At 36.3% G+C, this 19138-nt stretch overlaps 1 protein-coding gene across 1 annotated transcript; it reads left to right on the plus strand.

Moving 5' to 3' along the window:
- Positions 1-4856: 4856 nt before the first annotated feature.
- Positions 4857-5869, plus strand: LOC118892634 (putative gustatory receptor clone PTE01). The gene is given in 2 exon segments (XM_036847369.1): positions 4857-4944; positions 4947-5869. Coding segments are annotated over 2 exon segments (1011 nt in total).
- The last annotated feature ends 13269 nt before the right edge of the window (positions 5870-19138 follow it).

The raw sequence follows: 19138 nt of genomic DNA on the forward strand, positions 1-19138 counted from the left end.
CCAGACACAGGGCATCTGGGCAGTTTTCCCCCTGACACCCCAAACAGTCATGTTACTTTCCTGTCAGTCCTCATAGAGATTCCCTGCTCACTTTGCCCTTCCTATTTGGAGTTTTCTGGAGGACACAGGGGAGGGTAGTAGATAGCACTTGCTGCATCAACTATAGGAAGGATGTCTACGAACACAGGTGAAGTCATAGAAATAATTGGCAGCTGACATTTCAGGGTAGATCTCTCTGTTGACCCTGTTCCTGGATTTCACATCACCTGTCCACTTTCTCCTCTGTACTTATAATCGTCTGACTCAATCATGAAAGGAGACATAAAATCAGAGTCTTAGGGTTCATTCCTATGCAGAAAAATGAAAACAGTTTAAAAAATCTACCCGAGATGCGTCTGTCGTTAGACTGCTGTACCTCTGCTTAAAACTTTCAGAAAGCCTGAAAACAATGATATTTAGGGCATGGAACTTAGAGAATAAAAACTTAATTTTGGAGCAGCTGATTCGGGGGCTCTGGCAGAAACTAAACACACCATTGTAAAGCAATTATAGTCCAATAAAGATGTTTTAAAAAACAAAAACAAAAACAAAACTTAATTTTGAATCGTGTATGCTCCACTAATTCTTAGTGTGTTATGGGACAATTTCTTAGAATCCATGAGACTTAGTATTGTCAACTGAGTTGATTCCACATTGATTCAAACCCACTGAATCAGGACTAAACAAATAATGGTCACCCTCTATGCAATAGTTATGTGATGGATGCATAAAGAAAGGGCAAAATACATTTTTGATATTTTGTTACTAATAATGATAAAGCTAATGCTCGTGTCATTAGATTTAAATATCTGTTGGTCTGATGTTATGGTTTCCCTACATCCCTGACAGGACATTTTATTTTATTTTATACAAGTACATTCTTCATAGATGAAGAGAAATGACTGAGGCTCATTTATTTCTGATTCCCCAGAGCCTATACCTCGTTGGCACAGAAGAGGCCACAAGGATTAAAAAAAAGAGAAAACAGTTAAGTGTTGAATAAACCGTGTGGGCAATATAGCTTCCACACAGTGGACCATTCATGCTGGTGTTTTCATCTTTTTCAGAATGTCGCATAGGAATAGAGACAAGATAAAATAGTGCTTGTTTCTCTCTATGTCATGGACTTTCTAAGGGACATATTTTCTTTCCATTTAATAGCATATGCAGGATTCAATCATTGAAAAGCCATTGCAGAAATTTTCATAAGTATGGGGAAAAAAGAGTCAGAAAAGGAGGGGACTACACATCTTAATGCATGGGCTGAAACACATTTTAGGATTTCATATCATTCCATGCTCCAGTGCCCTGAGCCAGGAAAGGCTTCGATCTTTTCTGCCATATAATCCATAAAACATTATTAAATTTGGGGGATTATATTTAATTAATAAATATACTAGTCCAATAATGATTGACATTCTTTATAAAAATGACCCAATATTTATAAGTTACAAACATCCCTTAAGTGCCACACATGGTGTAGTGCTGGGTATTAGACTCTTTTTTTTTTTTCCAGGAAGGTACAGAAGCATAGAGAGGAGGAGAAATTTATACACACTCCACATACATGGGGTGAAAAATCCAGGACTCAATCCTCGATTTGCTTATTCCTACACCAGTTCTCAGACATCTCCACTGTAGCTAAATAGCATTTCTTTTCTAACCTAGTTTGTTGGCCCAGAAAGTGAAATGAAGGTAGAAGAATTGATTCATCCTCTTTGGTTCAGTGAGTCTATCTGTGAATTACAGGAATGCACCAGTAGTTCACAGGGGCCAGAATGGCACTGACATGATGGATTATAGGATTTTCTATAAATAGTCATGTTGTGGAGTCCAGTTTTGAAATCTAAGGTTGAAACAATTTCCTATATAAGATGAAAATGTCATGTGCAGGTATCATGACATTGTCATAAGATAGACCTCAGGAATATTTTCAAATGATACCTTAATAAGTGGTGATGTGGTTGATAGAAAATGATATTTGCATTGAAACAAATACAGACAACATTAGTAAAACTGAACATGCATCAGTTCTTAGAAATTGCACAACTAGCCACCACTCACATATTATATACAAATTCTCATTTGTATGATAGCATATGAGCGAGGTACAGAATTTTCATAGGATTGTTGTAAGAAGAAAATGATATAAATAATAATATACTATAAAATATGTAATGTAAATTAAATATTTATTTAATAGGTAGTGAAAATACATTATATTATATTGTTACATTTTAAATATATGTGAAATATAAATTTGTTAATTTATATGTATAAATATAAATTTATAAAGTAAATGATGTTTTCCCTTACGTAATAATGTGCATTGGGTAAATGTTTGAAGTAACTGTATGTACTTCACGAAGAGACTTAACCACAAAGTTGTGGTAAACAAGCACATTTCAGAGGAAATATGTGTAGTATTCTGTTTAGGGAAGATTTTAAGAATGCAGTTTAGATACATAAATGAATATTGACATTACAGAAGCATTGACAGGGAAATATACCCATCAACTTCATGACAATGGTTGCTTTTGGGGGACAGTTATATAGAGGAACGAGATTGAGCTTGATACCAAGAAAGTTCCTTTTTATGAGTAAATGTTCAAACCTCTATAAAAGCTGAGATCTGAAGGAAGTATTATTAAATGTTTATATTTAAAAATAGGTTTTGGTTATTGATGAGACTAATAATAGGTAATATTAATGGAACTTTTTATAAGTGTTGGGCAATATTCTAAGCGGTATTTATCAAGTCCAGCTTGACATCAGGGTGACCAAGAAAAGCACATGTAGAGATCCTGAAATAGGTCCTAGGCTGAGACCAGGGTACCTGTGAATTTTAAAATAAGCACACGTAAATTACCAAACAGCTGGAGATGAAAACCATTGGTCTAAGCAATATTAATAATTAAAAAAAAATTCTTCCAATACTCCTACTAGGTAGGTTAAATTATTATTGATTTCATAGATAAGGAAACTGCCCAACCGTGTTTACAGTACTTATTTTGAATAATTCTAGATTAAATCATAGTGTGACATGCCAAAATAATTAAACTGAGTTACCTTCAGGTAGGAGAAGACAAGGAATTGCAATCCCTGTATCAGGAAGAATTGACATGAAAATCTGCTGCATCTACATCAGAAGGCTGGGTTCTGACCTGGCTGTGGGACCTTCCCTGGTGCTGAACTCCTCAACGATAAATAGGGTTTATGATGAGAACAAGACCAGGTATATGAAAAAGTGCTCAACATCAGTTAGTATCAGGAAACATAAGTCAAAACCTAAATCAAATATCACCTCACATCTGTTAGGATGGCTATTATTGAAAAAAAAAAAAGATAACAAATGTTGATGAGGATGTGGAGTTTAAGGGAACTCTTGTACTCTTCATTTTCTTGAAAGAAACTGTGGTGTGTATATATTAACAAAGGGATATTATTCAGCCATAAAAAGAAGGAAATCCTGCCATTTGTGACAACATGGATGGACCTGGAGAATATTACGCTTATTGAAATACATACACCAGACATAGTCAAATACTGTATGATCTCACTTATGTTTGCAAGCTAAGAAAATCAAATTCTGAAAACCATAGATTAGAACTGTAGTTGTGAGGAGGAGGTGGTAGAGAAAGTGGGGAGATGTTGGTCAAAGGGTACAAACTTTCAGTTATAAAATGAATAAGTTCTGAGGATCTAATATACAGCCTGATGACTTGTTAATAATTCTGTATTGTAGTCTTGAAATCTGCTAAGAGAGATCTGCTTAACTGTTACTACACACACACACAAGTAGAAACTATGTGAGGTGACAGATATGTTAATTAACTTGATTTTGGTAATCATTCCCAATATCTATATGTATTAAATCATCATCTAGAATATCTTTTAAAAACCTTCATGTTGCACAACCCAAATATATACAATTTTGTCAATCATACTTCAATAAATTGTAAAAAAGGAAAACAATGAAGTAGTATTATCCTACTACTACTATCCCAGCACAGAATAGAGTTCACAAAAAGTAAAGTGGTTTCACACATCAGACATTTTACCAACATGGTATTGGGTTGAAACAAATAACCTTGTATAAAATAAAAAACTTCAAGAGGGTTTCTTAAATTTTATTACCGTTTAATCATTGACAATGTTCTATACACTAACACCGCATTCCAAGTCACCAATGCTGTATGATTGATCATGTGTACTTAAATAAACCACACTGATCAAAATTTGAAGTCCACCAAAGTCAAAGATATGAATTATATACTTAATAACTTTTAAAACACAACCCTGATATTTGAGTAATTACTTATTTCATGAAGGAGGGAAGACAGAGAAACCAATGATAAAACTCTGAATATCACATAAAAATGTTTTCTGATTATGAACCTTTATTTTTAATTTAGAATCCAGATGACACACTCCCTCATTTCATAGAGATTTATAAATATTCTAAATAAAAGAAATATCTAGAATTTTATTTGAGTAAAATAAGATTTATATATCTATGACTTAACTTCTTAAATTCGAATTATATTTTTTCATAAAGAGGGAAGGGAATTTCACATTCTGTATTATTTCTAAAGTAGGTTGTATTTAACTGAGATCATGAATGTATTACCTCTAATGTTCTTGTTCCCGTTCAATTTTCAGTGAAGTTTTATAAAGAAAGAGTGAATAGACAGAGGTGAAAAACACAGAAACCAATGAGGAAACAATTCGAAGCAGATAGAATTTGTCACACTGAGAAATATTGCTGAAGGTGCTGAGGTGTATGATCTTAGAAATGAATTGCTTGAATCCAAAATATGGACACAGTGCCGCATGCCCATTTACTTGTTTCCTTTTTTTTTTCCAGCCGTCTTTTCTTTTTCCAAAGGTGTCTAAGCTACACAGAACTGGAAATGTAACACGTGTCTCAGAATTCTTCCTCACAGGCCTCTCAGATGATCCAGAACTGCAGCCTTTGCTCTTTATCCTGTTCCTGTCCTTGTACCTGGTCACCGTGTTGGGGAATCTGCTCATCATCCTGGCTGTTACCTCTGACCCCCACCTTCACACCCCCATGTACTTCTTCCTCTCCAACCTGTCCTTGGTTGACATCAGTTTCATCTCCACCACCGTCCCCAAGATGATTGTGAACATCCAAACTCATAGCAGAGTCATCTCCTATGAAGCCTGCCTGGCACAGATGTCTTTTTTTATCCTTTTTGTGTGTATGGATGGTATGCTTCTGACTGCAATGGCTTATGACAGGTTTGTGGCCATCTGTCACCCACTGCGCTACCAGATCATCATGAACCCACGCCTCTGTTGCTTCTTAGTTTTGGTGTCATTTTTTGTTAGCCTTTTGGACTCCCAGGTGCATAATTTGACTGTGTTACAAGTTGCCTGCTTTAAGAATGTGGAAATTTCTAATTTCTTCTGTGACCCTTCTCAACTCCTCAAGCTTGCCTGTTCTGACACTTTCACCAATAACATAGTTCTGTACTTTTTTGGTGCCACCTTTGCTTTTCTCCTTTTCTCAGGGATCTTTTTCTCTTACTATAAAATTCTTTTTTCCATTCTGAGAGTCCCCTCATCAGGTCGAATGTATAAAGCCTTCTCCACCTGTGGTTCTCACCTGGCAGTTGTTTGTGTATTTTATGGAACCAGCCTTGGTGTGTACCTCAGCTCAGCCATCTCACAATCTCCCAGGAAGGACACAGTGGCCTCGGTAGTGTACACTGTGGTCACACCCATGCTGAACCCCTACATCTACAGTCTGAGGAACAGAGACATCAAAAAGGCCATGTGGAGGTTCCTCAGCAAAACGTTCTAATCTTAGTACCCGTGTCATCCATTTGGAGTGTGGGTTGGCAAATGTAGCAAAATTAACATCTAGACCTGAAAATTCTACCTCTCTCATCACATCATTTTTGTAGCTCTTATGACCTTCATGCCTCTCCTAGTTTAACACCTGGATATTGCTTCTCTTTATGGTTTAATGTGACTGGGGGAGAATTCTAGGATCCTTCGGGTGTCATAATTACTCCTTGACTGAATTTCATTACATCTATGGAAATTCTATAGTTTATCTTTGGTAGCCCCAGCATCCTCAAAAATGACTAATTTCCCTTTAATATATTGAAAATTTACAAGTTTCCCACAGCTCTTACGTATTCTCCATAGTAAATTCTATTTTTCAATCTGTGAATGCAGCTATGTGTGAGGATGCATGTCACTGCTTCTCAACCTTGGCTTTTATCGAAATCATCTGGGAAGCTTAAAAATACTGACCACTGGGTCTCACCACCAGATATTCTGATTTAACTGGACTTGGGTGTGGTCTGAGCATGAGGATTTAAAAAACCACTCAGGTGGTTCTAGTGGGTGGCCAAGGTTGAGAACTACTGGTCCCAGTCAGATCTTTCACTCAAAGGTGACCAGTATGCCTTGTGTCCTAACTGCTCATGGACAAATGCCCAAGATCTGAAAGAGATCAGAGGTCAAAGGGGGAAGATATGAAGAGCCTACTGTAGTAACAGGCAATGTGTTTTCCCCATTATTTCTGATTATTTTCTTCACATAGCTTCTCTACTACTGGGCATATACCCTGAGAAAACCATAATTCAAAAAGAGTCATGTACCAAAATGGTCATTGCAGCTCTATTTACAATAGCCAGGACATGGAATCAACCGAAGCGTCCATCAACAGATGAATGGATAAAGAAGATGTGGCACATATATACAATGGAATATTACTCAACCATAAAAAGAAACGAAATTGAATTATTTGTAGTGAGGTGGATGGACCTAGAGTCTGTCATACAGAGTGAAGTAAGTCAAAAAGAGAAAAACAAATACCATATGCTAACACATATATATGGAATCTAAGAAAAAAAAAGATCATGAAGAAACTAGGGGCAAGACGGGAATAAAGATGCAGACCTACTAGAGAATGGACTTGAGGATATGGGGAGGTGGAAGGGTAAGCTGTGACAAAGTGAGAGAATGGCATGGACATATATACACTACCAAACGTAAAATAGATAGCTAGTGGGAAGCAGCTGCGTAGCACAGGGAGATCAGCTCGGTGCTTTGTGACCACCTAGAGGGGTGGGATAGGGAGGGTGGGAGGGAGGGAGATGCAAGAGGAAAGAGATATGGGAACATATGTATATGTATAACTGATTCACTTTGTTATAAAGCAGAAACTAACACACCATTGTAAAGCAATTATACTCCAATAAAGGTGTTAAAAACAAACAAACAAAAAAAACCAAACATTAATTCTTTAGGAAATCCAAAAATGTTAGAACTATTTTAAATATGAAATAACTTAAATATTTAGAGTATGGAATTGAGGAAATATAAGAAAAATCAAATATTAAGTGAGAAATGATAGAAGAAATATTATGGACAGTGTTTGCTAAAATCCATGAATAAAAACAAGAATCACAGATGAAATGTATATTTTTCAAGGAAAATATAATTTAACAAAATTGGCTTTTTAAGAGCTGACTAATCAGAATAGAAAATAATATGAAAGGCCGTTGAAATGGCTCATGTGAATATGATGTCAGAAAGAAATCCTCTAACAATTTTTAAGAACTGTTAAGTCTAGTGCGATTTAGTGCATTCCAAGCATGAAGAAGGGGGAAGTATTGTATCTAGGCTTTCAGCCCTAAGAAAGAGAAGATGACAATTGAGACTCAACTAAATCTTTCCAAAGTTGTTTATGAGATGGTGTTTGAACTCCTTATTCACATAGAGGAGAATATCTTACTATTTTGCACCTCACCTTTAAAGAGCTAATGAAAATCTGTCCCTTGACAGCTATATCACCTCACCCCACTCACACTACCCTACCAACCTCTCTACGTGGATTTACCACAATCTGCTTCCTCAGAATAAGAGAGCCATGCCAGTGTCTTCCAGAACCCTCGGAACCTTATTCACACCATCTCCATATGACAAGACAGAGAATCTCTGAATGGGAAACCTGAGTTTAAAACCCTTCCTTTCCCTTGGCTTGGCTTAGGGTATATCCCTGAATTACAAAGCCATTCTGCCTAATGCTTTCCCCTCTGTTTAGCTGGTACTTCAAGAACAACCAATATGTTCTGGCCTTTCTCTTTGCCATTGAGGAGACCAGCAAGAACCCCCATCTACTCCCCAACCAGTCCTTGGGTTATGATCTCTATAATGCCGTTGAAAGTGACCACAGAACTTTGGCAAGTGCCCTGTTTTGGCTCTCTGGTGATAATCAGACTGTGTCTAACTACAACTGCCAGAGATAAACAAAATCTGTGGCCATTGTTACAGTAACAGCCTAGGCATTTCAGCTGAGATTGGAACACTTCTGGAGCTGTACAAAATCCCATAGGTGAGTGGATCTGAGTTCTGGTGAGAGATATTCTGCTTTTCCCCAATGCCTTTCCCTCTCATCCAATCAATGGGAAAGATGGAAGCTGTGTGTATGCATCCCATAGAGTTATAAACACATTCCAGAGACTTCCTCAGAGTATGAGATATTTACATGTGTTGGGAAAAGGAGGAAGGTGATGGAGAAGTGCAGTGCACACTTAAATGTTCAGATTCATGCTCAGGGCCAAGATATCCATTCTACAGCTACTGGGAATACTGACTGATAATGGCTCACAGCTCTTTACATCATAGGAAATGCACACAGCATAGGGAACCTCCTCACCCACGGATAGGACCCTCTCAGGGCACAGACAGAAGCCAGTGTCTGGCAGATATGGGAATAAGAAGCCTGGTTCCCTAGTGTCAATTTGGGACAACACTAAAGGGCCATCCCAGCTCCAGAGGTCCCTGGGGATTGGCTGAGACTCAGCTGCAACTGTTTTGTGTTTCAGCATTTCCTTTTTCCCATTTTTGCCTTGCTCCATTCCCACAGGTATATCTCTGGAGAACCCTCCCTAAACTTTGCACAGGGAACTCACCATCTCAGGTTGTCTTTCCAGGGACCTATCTGACCACCAGCATGCAGGAGATATCACTTCTGTGCATATCAGTGTTAGATTAGGAGAATTCTGTTCTGGAATTTTTTTAAAGGAAATCTTAGAGAGTAGGGCATTGTAATCTCCAGGAGAACCTAGGTAATGCTGTGGTAATAAATTTAATACAACATGTAGAATTTAATAAGACAGGATTTATTTACCCACACCGTTTACATGAAACAGGTTCCTAGGATGAATGAATCTCTTCTTCACAAGTCACTCAGGGCAAGGTTTATGGAGACACCACTGCCTGAAACTCATGGCACACCATCTGAAACTCATGCCTTCTTCAACTGCTATTGAAGGAGATAATAAGGACATAGGAACCTTACACAGTCTCTTTTATACCTTGGCTCAAAGTGATACCATCAGTCTCATGAAGCCACATGTCTCTTCTAAAAGCAAGGTGTCTAGGAAACATGGTCTTCTGTGTGCCCAAAATGAAATGAGAACTGTAGAATGTCCATTGCAGTCTTTCTTTTCATCAAATAATCTGGTCACTCTTCCTGTCACAGAGAGAATTGGCTCACTGTCTCCCCTAGAAAGACCAGCCCCAATCCACTAAGCTCAGAATCATGTTTTTGTTTTCTTATTCAGGTGACATATGGTCCTTTTGATCCTTTACTGAGTGATAAAGGCCAATTTCCATCTCTTTATCTGATGGCCAGCAAGGACAGCTCTCTCATCCATGGAATGATCAGGCTATTGCTGCATTTTGACTGGACGTGGGTGGCAGCATTTTTCTCTGAAGTAGGGGAAGGGAACAGTACCTCTGGGACCTGAAAGCAGAGAAGGTAAAAAAAAAAAAAAAGTATATGTGTGGCCTTTAGTGAAAAGATTCTTTCCAGTAGGGTTGTATCAAGTAACTAATGTAAATTCGAAGAGGAGGCCCAGAATTTCATCTGCAAATGTGTATATCATACACAGTGATGTGGGATGCTTCTCTTTTATGGACATAAGAGCAGAATTCTATTTAACCCTGGACAAGGTGTGGATTATTGTAGCAAAGGGGGATATTGTTTCGGGTGAGGTGTACTATATAGTGCACTCTTTGCATGGAAGTCTCTCCGTCTCACTCCAGAGAAGGGAAATCCCTCTTTTTAAACACTTTCTCAAGACAGTTAAACCTTCCTAATACCCAGAAGACTTTTACTTCAGTAGTGTGTGGCTTAAAATTTTTGGCTGTTCGCTTGCTGGATCGCATTGTGGAAAAATCGGAGACTTCCCACCAAATTCTTCCTTAGAGTTTATGCCAACAAATACTGACATGATGACCTTGTCTGAACCCAGCTATCTCATCTATAATGCTGTGTATGCAATTGCCCAAGCACTCCACGAAAGGCTTTTGGTGAAAACAGAAATGGGACCTCCAGTAGCTGCAGACCAACCCATGCTTCTACCCTGGAAGGTAAATGTCCTTCAGCTGCAGGTCATGAATAGACAGGTGGAGGGTATCTGGTTGTATTTTATTGAGATGCAGCATCATGACCATACTTTTGTCTCAAGGTCCACAGGATTAGGGCCCAATGGACGCTGAGTTCTTTCACATTGGTTATACATGTATCTATAATTACTAGTTCTATTTGGAGAACTCTACCGGGGGGTGGTTGTCTTTACTTTCTAATTATTTGTATTAGAAATCATACCAGAAAAATATTCCTAGTTTAGGATGTAATGCAGTCAAATATCCAGACAAGCCTTAACAAAACATAGGAGAACCAAAATGAGTGAAATTTATACATTTCCTTGGAGTGTACTCAATGTCAGAAAATATTGACATAATTACCATAACAGAATCCAACACTTTCATCTATAGTGGTGTACATGCTGTGGTCCAAGTGTTCTTTGAAATGATTGTGGTAAAAACAGAAATGGGGTCTCCCTGATATCCTTCACTGACCCTGGAAAATGAATTATTTTTAGACATAACTGTTCCTACAAAACTTGCAAACACTTTTAAATGTGAGGACAATGATGATGATTATCAACTCAACATAAGTTCCATGGTTTAGAAATGAATTCATCTGGATTTTAACACAGGCTTTTGTGAATCTACAAATCCTTTTCAGACTATATTTAGAAATTTCTGTCCTCATACACAAGGGACAAATACATTTCATCAAGTTGTTGATTAAATAAAATAAACTAATCAGATCAAATAAAATGCATATGTTTTAATAGCTTTTAATATCAATTTAAAGCAAACATGTCTGAATTCTGGAATCCAAACTAAAGCTTCCAACATGTGGAATGCTTAATGAAGAATCAAAAACAGATCTAAATTTGGTATAGACTTCATGATGTTTTCATTTATGCTGGTAGCATTCTTTACTTTCCAGGTCAAAAGAGATCTCTTAAACAACACCCCACATTATTCGTACAGATTACTCATACCAGAAGGAGCTATATGAATTTTATTCTAAAAAAATGAGGGTTGTTTGTTTTGACCTGGTGGCTCTCTGAAGGACTAATCTAAGACTTCCTTTATTTCATGTGTCTTTGAAATTTCCTAGGGCTGAGGTGGCAACCTGAGTCCTGTTTATTGAAAACATATAAAGGTAAATGGATTACCTGCTACCTGCAGTCAGAGATAACAGTTGGGGAAAACTATATAAAAACTCTAAAGCATTGGAAGAAGGGCTGGGGAAAGAGATGCTTTCGATAATAAAGGCTTTAAAAAGCTCCCACATTTTCCATGGAATCTAGAAGATCATGCATAGTGCTTGATTCATAATCAGAAAATAACATTGAGAAGGCCCTAAGCTCCATTTCTGACTGACCTTCTGGCCTCATTGAAGCAGGAAGTGAAGGCTAAGGCAGAGCTGTAAACTGCCATGTTGAATGTTAAAAGTTTGCTCCAACACACCAGAGAGCACACTTGTAGAGACAGGAAAATAGTTCTTTGGTTTTTTATTTTATTTTTCTTTTTGGTATTTAAGGAAATCTATTTTTAGTCACTAGCTGGTCATTAGGCTACTGGAACAAAGCCTTCAGTGACCATACATGACAAAGAATATGGAATTTACAAGATTGGATCAGACAATGCCCTAAACTAACTAACAACAACTGTTACAATAAGCAATCACTACATTTGTTGGGTAGGGAGAGAACCTGATTTCCATAGTTTTCTCATTAGAATGTGATCTAATATTTCAAATGTTAAGTTTTTATCAAAGAGACAAGAAAGAATGACTCATACTTAGGAAAAATAAATGAATGGAAATGGCCCATGAAGGAACCCCTCAAAGGTTGCTGCTCAAACACTCTAACTGGTGGTTGCTGTATACATTCCTTTGTTGAGCCTACATCTTCATAAGCTTTTGAGCAGTCATGATGAATACTTCTGTTTAATGGTTGAGACAATATCCAAGGTCATGGATAATGACAACTTAATTGTCTATTTTCTCTGTCTTTTTCCATGCCTATATCTGCTGCCTCATCACAATTTACAATCAAACCTGGAATCTATAAAAATAAGTGTTTTGTGGTCTATCTAGGAATAATACAGAACATTTGGTATTATACCTAGAGAAGAAAATAAATTTTGTGTAGTTTATTTCAACCTTAATGATACATGAATTGAAAAAAAATAAGCATAGAATTCTCTTGTGACCTAGTGCTTCACTCCTAGATATGTACCCCCCCAAATTTGACACAGGTGTTCAGCTCAAGATGTATATATGACTATGTACAGCAGCAGTGGGCATAATAACCGAAAGTGGAAACAACCTGAATACCCATCAACCCGAATACCCATCAATGAATGGATAACCAAAATGTGGTATATGCATGCAATGCAATAAGATACAGCCATTACCAGAAATGAATTTCTGATACTTGTATAAAATTTGAAAATATTATGCTAAGTGAAAGAAGCCAGACACAGAAGGAGAAATATTGTATGACTCCATTTATATGAAATGTCCAGAAGAGGCCAGTCTATAAACAGAAAGTCAATTAGTCATTCACAGATGCTGATTTAGGGGACATGAAGAGGGACTCCTTAATTGGTGCTGGGTTTCCCTTGGGATGAAGAAAATGTTCTGGCATCAGAGGGTGGTGAGGATTGCACAACATTGTGAATGTGTAAAACCCACCGAACTGCACTATTTAAAATGGCAGAGTATATGTTATGTGAATTTTACCTTAATCTAAAAGAAACATTGTAGATTTATTATCTCCCACAACAGAGTGTCAAGAGCTCTGGGGCTCAAAGATTAAAAGGCTATATCAACAGTCTCATTAATCCTCTACGAGTTGTAGGTTTTAGTTTTCTCTCATAGGGAAAGTGTTCCCTCCATTGTCACAAATCATATTCTTTTACATTCCAAAAATGTAAGAGAAAAAAATTCCATGAAGTACTGATTTACAGTACAGGCACTTCCTTCCAGAAGCCTCAGGAAAACTTTGTCAGGGATGCACCAAAATCCATGGTTAAGGCATACTTTATTGTGTCCTGATTGTATTCAATACCTTTTTTGTTTTTTAGAATGAGAGGAAAAGTTCATGTCACTAGAGTCCAAGAGATAGTAAACACCCAAACAAAACTTAGCTTCTACGAACAAGAAAGCTTGAGGCTGGGGAGGTGGGAAAGAATGGTTGCTTTGTAAGTATGAGCCTTCCATCTCTAATTTGAATGCACTTTCCATTTTTCAATCTTTCTTCTTTTCTAGCTTCACCCATTCTTGGATAAAATCCAATTTAGAAACAGTGCTGGGGAGCACATGTCCTTAGACGAATAAAGAAGCCATGTGGTGCAGTATGATATCCTGAATGCTGTGAGTTTTCCAGGTGGTCTTGGGCTTCTGGTGAAAGTGGGAGAGTTTGGCTCCAGTAGTTCATATGATCAAGGTTTGGTGATCAACAAAGGGATGACAGAATGGCCTATTGGATTCAAAGAGGTATGACCTGTTTTCAAGATTAGATTTTTACATTGTAAAGCTATCAGAGCAGAATCCTCCTATCAGATGAAGTGTGCATGCATTTAACTGAGCACTAAATTCACTCTTTGAATGCAGCGTTTTCACTCATAGTATGTAATCTTACATACTTTCTCAGGCAACGTCGAGAAGGAGCAGGTTGTATAGGCGATTGTTTTTAGTTTGAGTGTATCTATTCCTGCAGCAGTTGGGTGAATGCAATAAATAATGGTAATGGATATATCGGATACCCTGGCCTTATTTATGTATGGTAAGAGTCCTTCTTATATTTAAACACAAGTAGGTTATGGATGTCAGCTATGACTTTGTAGATTCCATTTACACATTCCCTTGGTTATTTGCATGTTATGTGATCATCAAACTTCATTCTACTTCGTATCTCAAAGCATTGACCACTATTTTCAAATTTTTTCCCACATTTGAAAAGTCCAGGGTAATTTTAAGATGATTCTTTGTGTGACTTTTCAATATTTAACATATAAAAATGTTTCTAATTTTCTGACAAGCCTGTGTCATACCTGGCAATCAGGAGCCCTGAATTGTGTTCATCAAATTGGGCATTTCATAACACACTCTTATAGTCTGTCTCTTTATGGCCTACATTTATTCTTTATGAAGCTACTTTTAGTAGCATGTCAGCTTTTCACATTATTAGGTTCTTTTACCTAAAACCTACATCCTTCTATGCAGCCAATACGAGAGCAGAGTAAAATATTTTTCTGTACACAAAACTTCAGTATCATGACCACATGGATATCTGCACTGACAGGGTTTTTGTATTAGGTTGTTAAACAAAAGAAAAATAAGGTATATTGCCAGGAACGTATGGAATAAAGACCATGAAATACTTTGGTAAAATTTTGGTTGTCTCTGTAAATAATTTAGAAGAAAGTGGAAACGTAACTTAGTATCTCATACTTAGAATCTAGAGAATATGACAAGGTTGGGATTGAGGAGGAGACACAGTGATGTAACAGAAGGTGAAATGTCCTTTCTTCTTCTGGGAGAAATATAGATATCCTCTGATACCAGCTATTCATGTGCAAAATTATGACCAATGACTCTTTATTTTTCCTTTCAGACACCAAAATCTGTGTGTAGCCAGAGTTGCATTTCAGGATTCAGAAAAGTTCCACAAGAAGGACGGCCAATTTGCTGCTTTACTTGTGCTTTTTGCCCAGAGAGACACATTTCCAAGCACAGGTATAAAAATTTATAATCACCCTATGATAACTCCACTTCTTAACTATTACCAACCAAAAGGTAACTGAAGGCGTTGGTAAAGGAGTCATTATGCACCAGTTTCTTAATTCATGCATTTATTCATTGTTTTGAACACTTGGTTTTTTATGGTAAAGTATACATAATGTAAAATTTACCATTTAAACCATTCTTAAGAGTACTATTCAGGGACATTAAGTACACTTCCATTTTTGTGCAACCATCTCCACTATCCGTCTACAGAACTCATCATGTCAAATTTCATTGTTGTTTCCTTGAAACAGTTATTCCCACTCTCCCCTCCCCCATAGTCTATGTATCAATATTTGACTATTCTAATTAACTCCTATAAGCGGATACATACTGTATTCATCCTTTGTAGCATAGCTTATGTCATTTAGCATAATATTTTCAGGACTCACCCACATTGTAACCTATGTCAGAAATTTGCATTCTTTCTAAGACTGAATAATATTCCATTGTATGAGTATACCACATTTTGTTTACTCATACATTCATGGATGGACATTTGGGTTGTTTGTACCTTTTGGATCTTGTAAGGAGTGGTGCTAAGAGAATTGTTCAAGTGTCTTTTCAAGGTACTGCATTCAGTTCTTTTGTGTATAAACCTAGAAGGGAATTGCTTGATCTTATGATACTTCTATGCTTCTTTTTCCCTATTGTTACATTTTTTTTCACATGTTGATATAGTAGTTCAGGCATACAGCATAGTCATTAAATATTTTTATAGATTATACCCCATTAAAAGTTATTATAAAGTATGGGCTATGTTCCCTGTGTTGGATAATATATAACTATAGCTTCATTTATACATAGTTTTCTACCTCTTAATTTCCTACCCCTACCTTGCCCTTCTCCCCTTCCTGAGCCACTGGTAACCACACTTTGTTCTCTATATCTGTGAGTTTGTTTCTGTTTTGTTATATCAATTCATTTGTATTATTTTTTTAGATTCCACACATAAGTGGTAACATACAACATTTGTCTTTCTTTGTCTGTCTTATTTCACTAAGCAACATACCTCTAGGTCCAACTACATTGTTGCAAATGGTAGGATTTTATTCTTTTTTATGGCAGAGTAATATTCCATTGCTTGTATGTATATTTATGTATATATATATGTATATATGTGTAAATATATACATACACAAACACATATATATACATATATATACATATATATGTGTGTATATATATATATGTGTACACAGATACATAAAAATATCATGTCTTCTTTATCGATTCATCTGGTGGTGGGCAATTTGGTTGCTTTCATATCTCGGCCTTTATAAACAATGCTGCTATTGAACACTGGGTTGTGTGTAGCTTTTCAAATTAGTGTCTTTGTTTTCCTCTAATACATAGCCAAGAGTGAAATTGCTGGACCATATGGTAGTTCTATTTTTAGTTTTTTGAGAAACCTCCATACTGTTTTCCTTAGTGGCTCCACCAATTTACATTATCACCAACAGTGTACCAGGGTCCCCTTTTTCTCCATTTCCTATCAAACATTTGTCATTTGTAGCCTTTTTATGAGAGTTATTCTAACAGGTGTGAGTTGATATCTCATAGTGGTTTTGATTTGTATTTCACTGATGATTAGAGATGTTGAGCATCTTTTCATGTGACTGGAGGCCATATTTGTGTCTTTTGTGGAAAAATATATATTCAGGTCTTTTGACATTTTTAAATTGAGTTGTTTGATGGTTTTGATGTCGAGTTGTATGAGCTGTTCCTATATTTTGGATATTAATCCCTTTTCGGACATATCATTCACCAATTTTTTCTCCCACTCAGTAGATTGTCTTTTCTTTATATTAATGCTTTCCTTTGTTATGCAAAAGTTTTAAAATTTAATCGGTCCCATTTGTTTATTTTTGCTTTTGTTTCTTTTGACTTAGGAGACAGATCCAAAAAATAGTTCTACGATTTAAGTCAAAGAGTTTTCTGCCCCAGTTTTCTGCCTAAAACTCCTCTATTCCAGGAGTTTTATACTTTCAGGTCCTACATTTAATTCTTTAATCCATTTTTAGTTTATTTTTGTACATGGATGAGAAAATGTTCTAATTTCATTCCTTCAAATGTAACAGTCTAGTTTCCCACCACCACTTATTGAAGAGAATGTCTTTCCTCCATTGTATTTTCTTTCCTCCTTTGTCATAGATTTATTGACCATAAGTGCATGCATTTATTTTTGGACTTTCTATTCTGTTCCACTGATCAATGTGTCTGCTTTTGCATTATTACCACACTGTTTTGATGACTATAGTTTTATGGTATAGTCTAAAGTCAGAGAGTGTGATGTCTCCAGCTCTGTTCTTTTGTCTCAAGTTGGTTTGGTTGTTTGGGTTTTTTGTGCTTGCATACACATTTGGATTATTTGTTCTAGTTCATGAAAAATGTCCTAGGTATATTGATAGGGACTGCATTAAATCTGTAGATTGCTTTGTGTACTATGGACATTTTAATAACATTAATTTTTCCAATTAATGACCCTGGCATTTGTTTCCATTTCTTTGTATCATGGTCAATTTCCTTCATCAATGTTTTGTCATTTTCAGAGTATGGGTCTTTCACCTCCTTGGTTAAGTTTATTCTGAAGTATTTTATTCTGTTTGACATGATTTTAAGTGGAATTGTTTTCTTCCTTTCTTTTTCTTTTAGTTCATTATTAGTGTATAGGAAAACAACAGATTTCTATAGATTAATCTTGCATCCTGCAACATTACTGAATTCATTTATTAGTTCTAATAGTTTTTTTTGTGTGTGTGGAGACCTTATAGTTTTATATGTATGGTATCATGTCATCTGCAAATAGTTCAACTTCTTCCCTTCCAATTTGGATGGCTTTTTTTTTTTTCTTCTCTGCTTCCTGTGGCTAGTCTTGCAATACTATATTAAGTAGAAGTGGGAAGACTGGACATCCTTGTCTTTCTCTTGATGATAGCTGTGAGTTTGTCCTAAGTGACTTTTGTTATGTTGAGATATGTTCCCTCTCTACCAACATTCATGAGAATTTTTATTAATTGGATGTTACATTTTGTCAGATGCTTTCTCTGTGTCTGTTGAGATGATTATGTGATTTATATCATTCCTTTATCTAATGAGGTGTATCCCATTTATTGATTTGTGGATACTGAACCATCCTTGTACCCTTGGAATAAATCCCACTTGATAATTTTGGATGATCCTTTTTATATATTGTTGAACTAAATTTGTTAAGATTTTCTTGAAGCTTTTTGCATCTATAGTCATCAGAGATATTGGCCTATAATTTTCTTTTTCTTTTCTTTTCTTTTTGTAATTTCTTTGTGTGGTTTTGGTATTTGGTAATGGTGGCTTCCTAGTATGTATTTGGGAGTGTTCCGTCCTCTTCAAGTGTTTGGGATAGTTTGAGAAGTATAGGTATGAACTCTTATTTATATGTTTTTTAGAATTCCCCTGTGAAGTCATATGGTCTTGAACTTTTCTTTTGAGAATTTTTTGAGTAGAGATACAATTTCACTACTAGTGGTTGGTTTGTTCAGACTTTCCAGTTCTTCCTGATTTTCTCTTGGAAGATTGCAAGTTTCAAGGAATTTTTTCATTTCTTCTATGTTCTCCGAAATGTTGGCATCTAACTGATCCGTGTATTCTCTTATGGTTATTTTGTACTCTCTGATATCAGCTGCAACTTTCCTCTTTTATTTCTTGTTTCTTTTGTTTGTTTTTTGGTTTTTTTTTTCAATTTTTTGTTTGTTTATTTATTTGGATCCTCTCTTTTTTTCCTTAATGAGCCTGGCTAAAGGCTTATCAATTTTGTTTATATTTTCAAAACTCAGGTCTTGGATTCATTGATCTTTTCCATTAGGGTTTTATTTTTTCCTGCTTGCTGTTCTCTATTTTGTTTATTTTATCTCTAAT

The sequence above is a fragment of the Balaenoptera musculus genome, chromosome 3 (assembly GCF_009873245.2).
Source record: "Balaenoptera musculus isolate JJ_BM4_2016_0621 chromosome 3, mBalMus1.pri.v3, whole genome shotgun sequence".
In the NCBI taxonomy this organism is placed as follows: domain Eukaryota; kingdom Metazoa; phylum Chordata; class Mammalia; order Artiodactyla; family Balaenopteridae; genus Balaenoptera; species Balaenoptera musculus.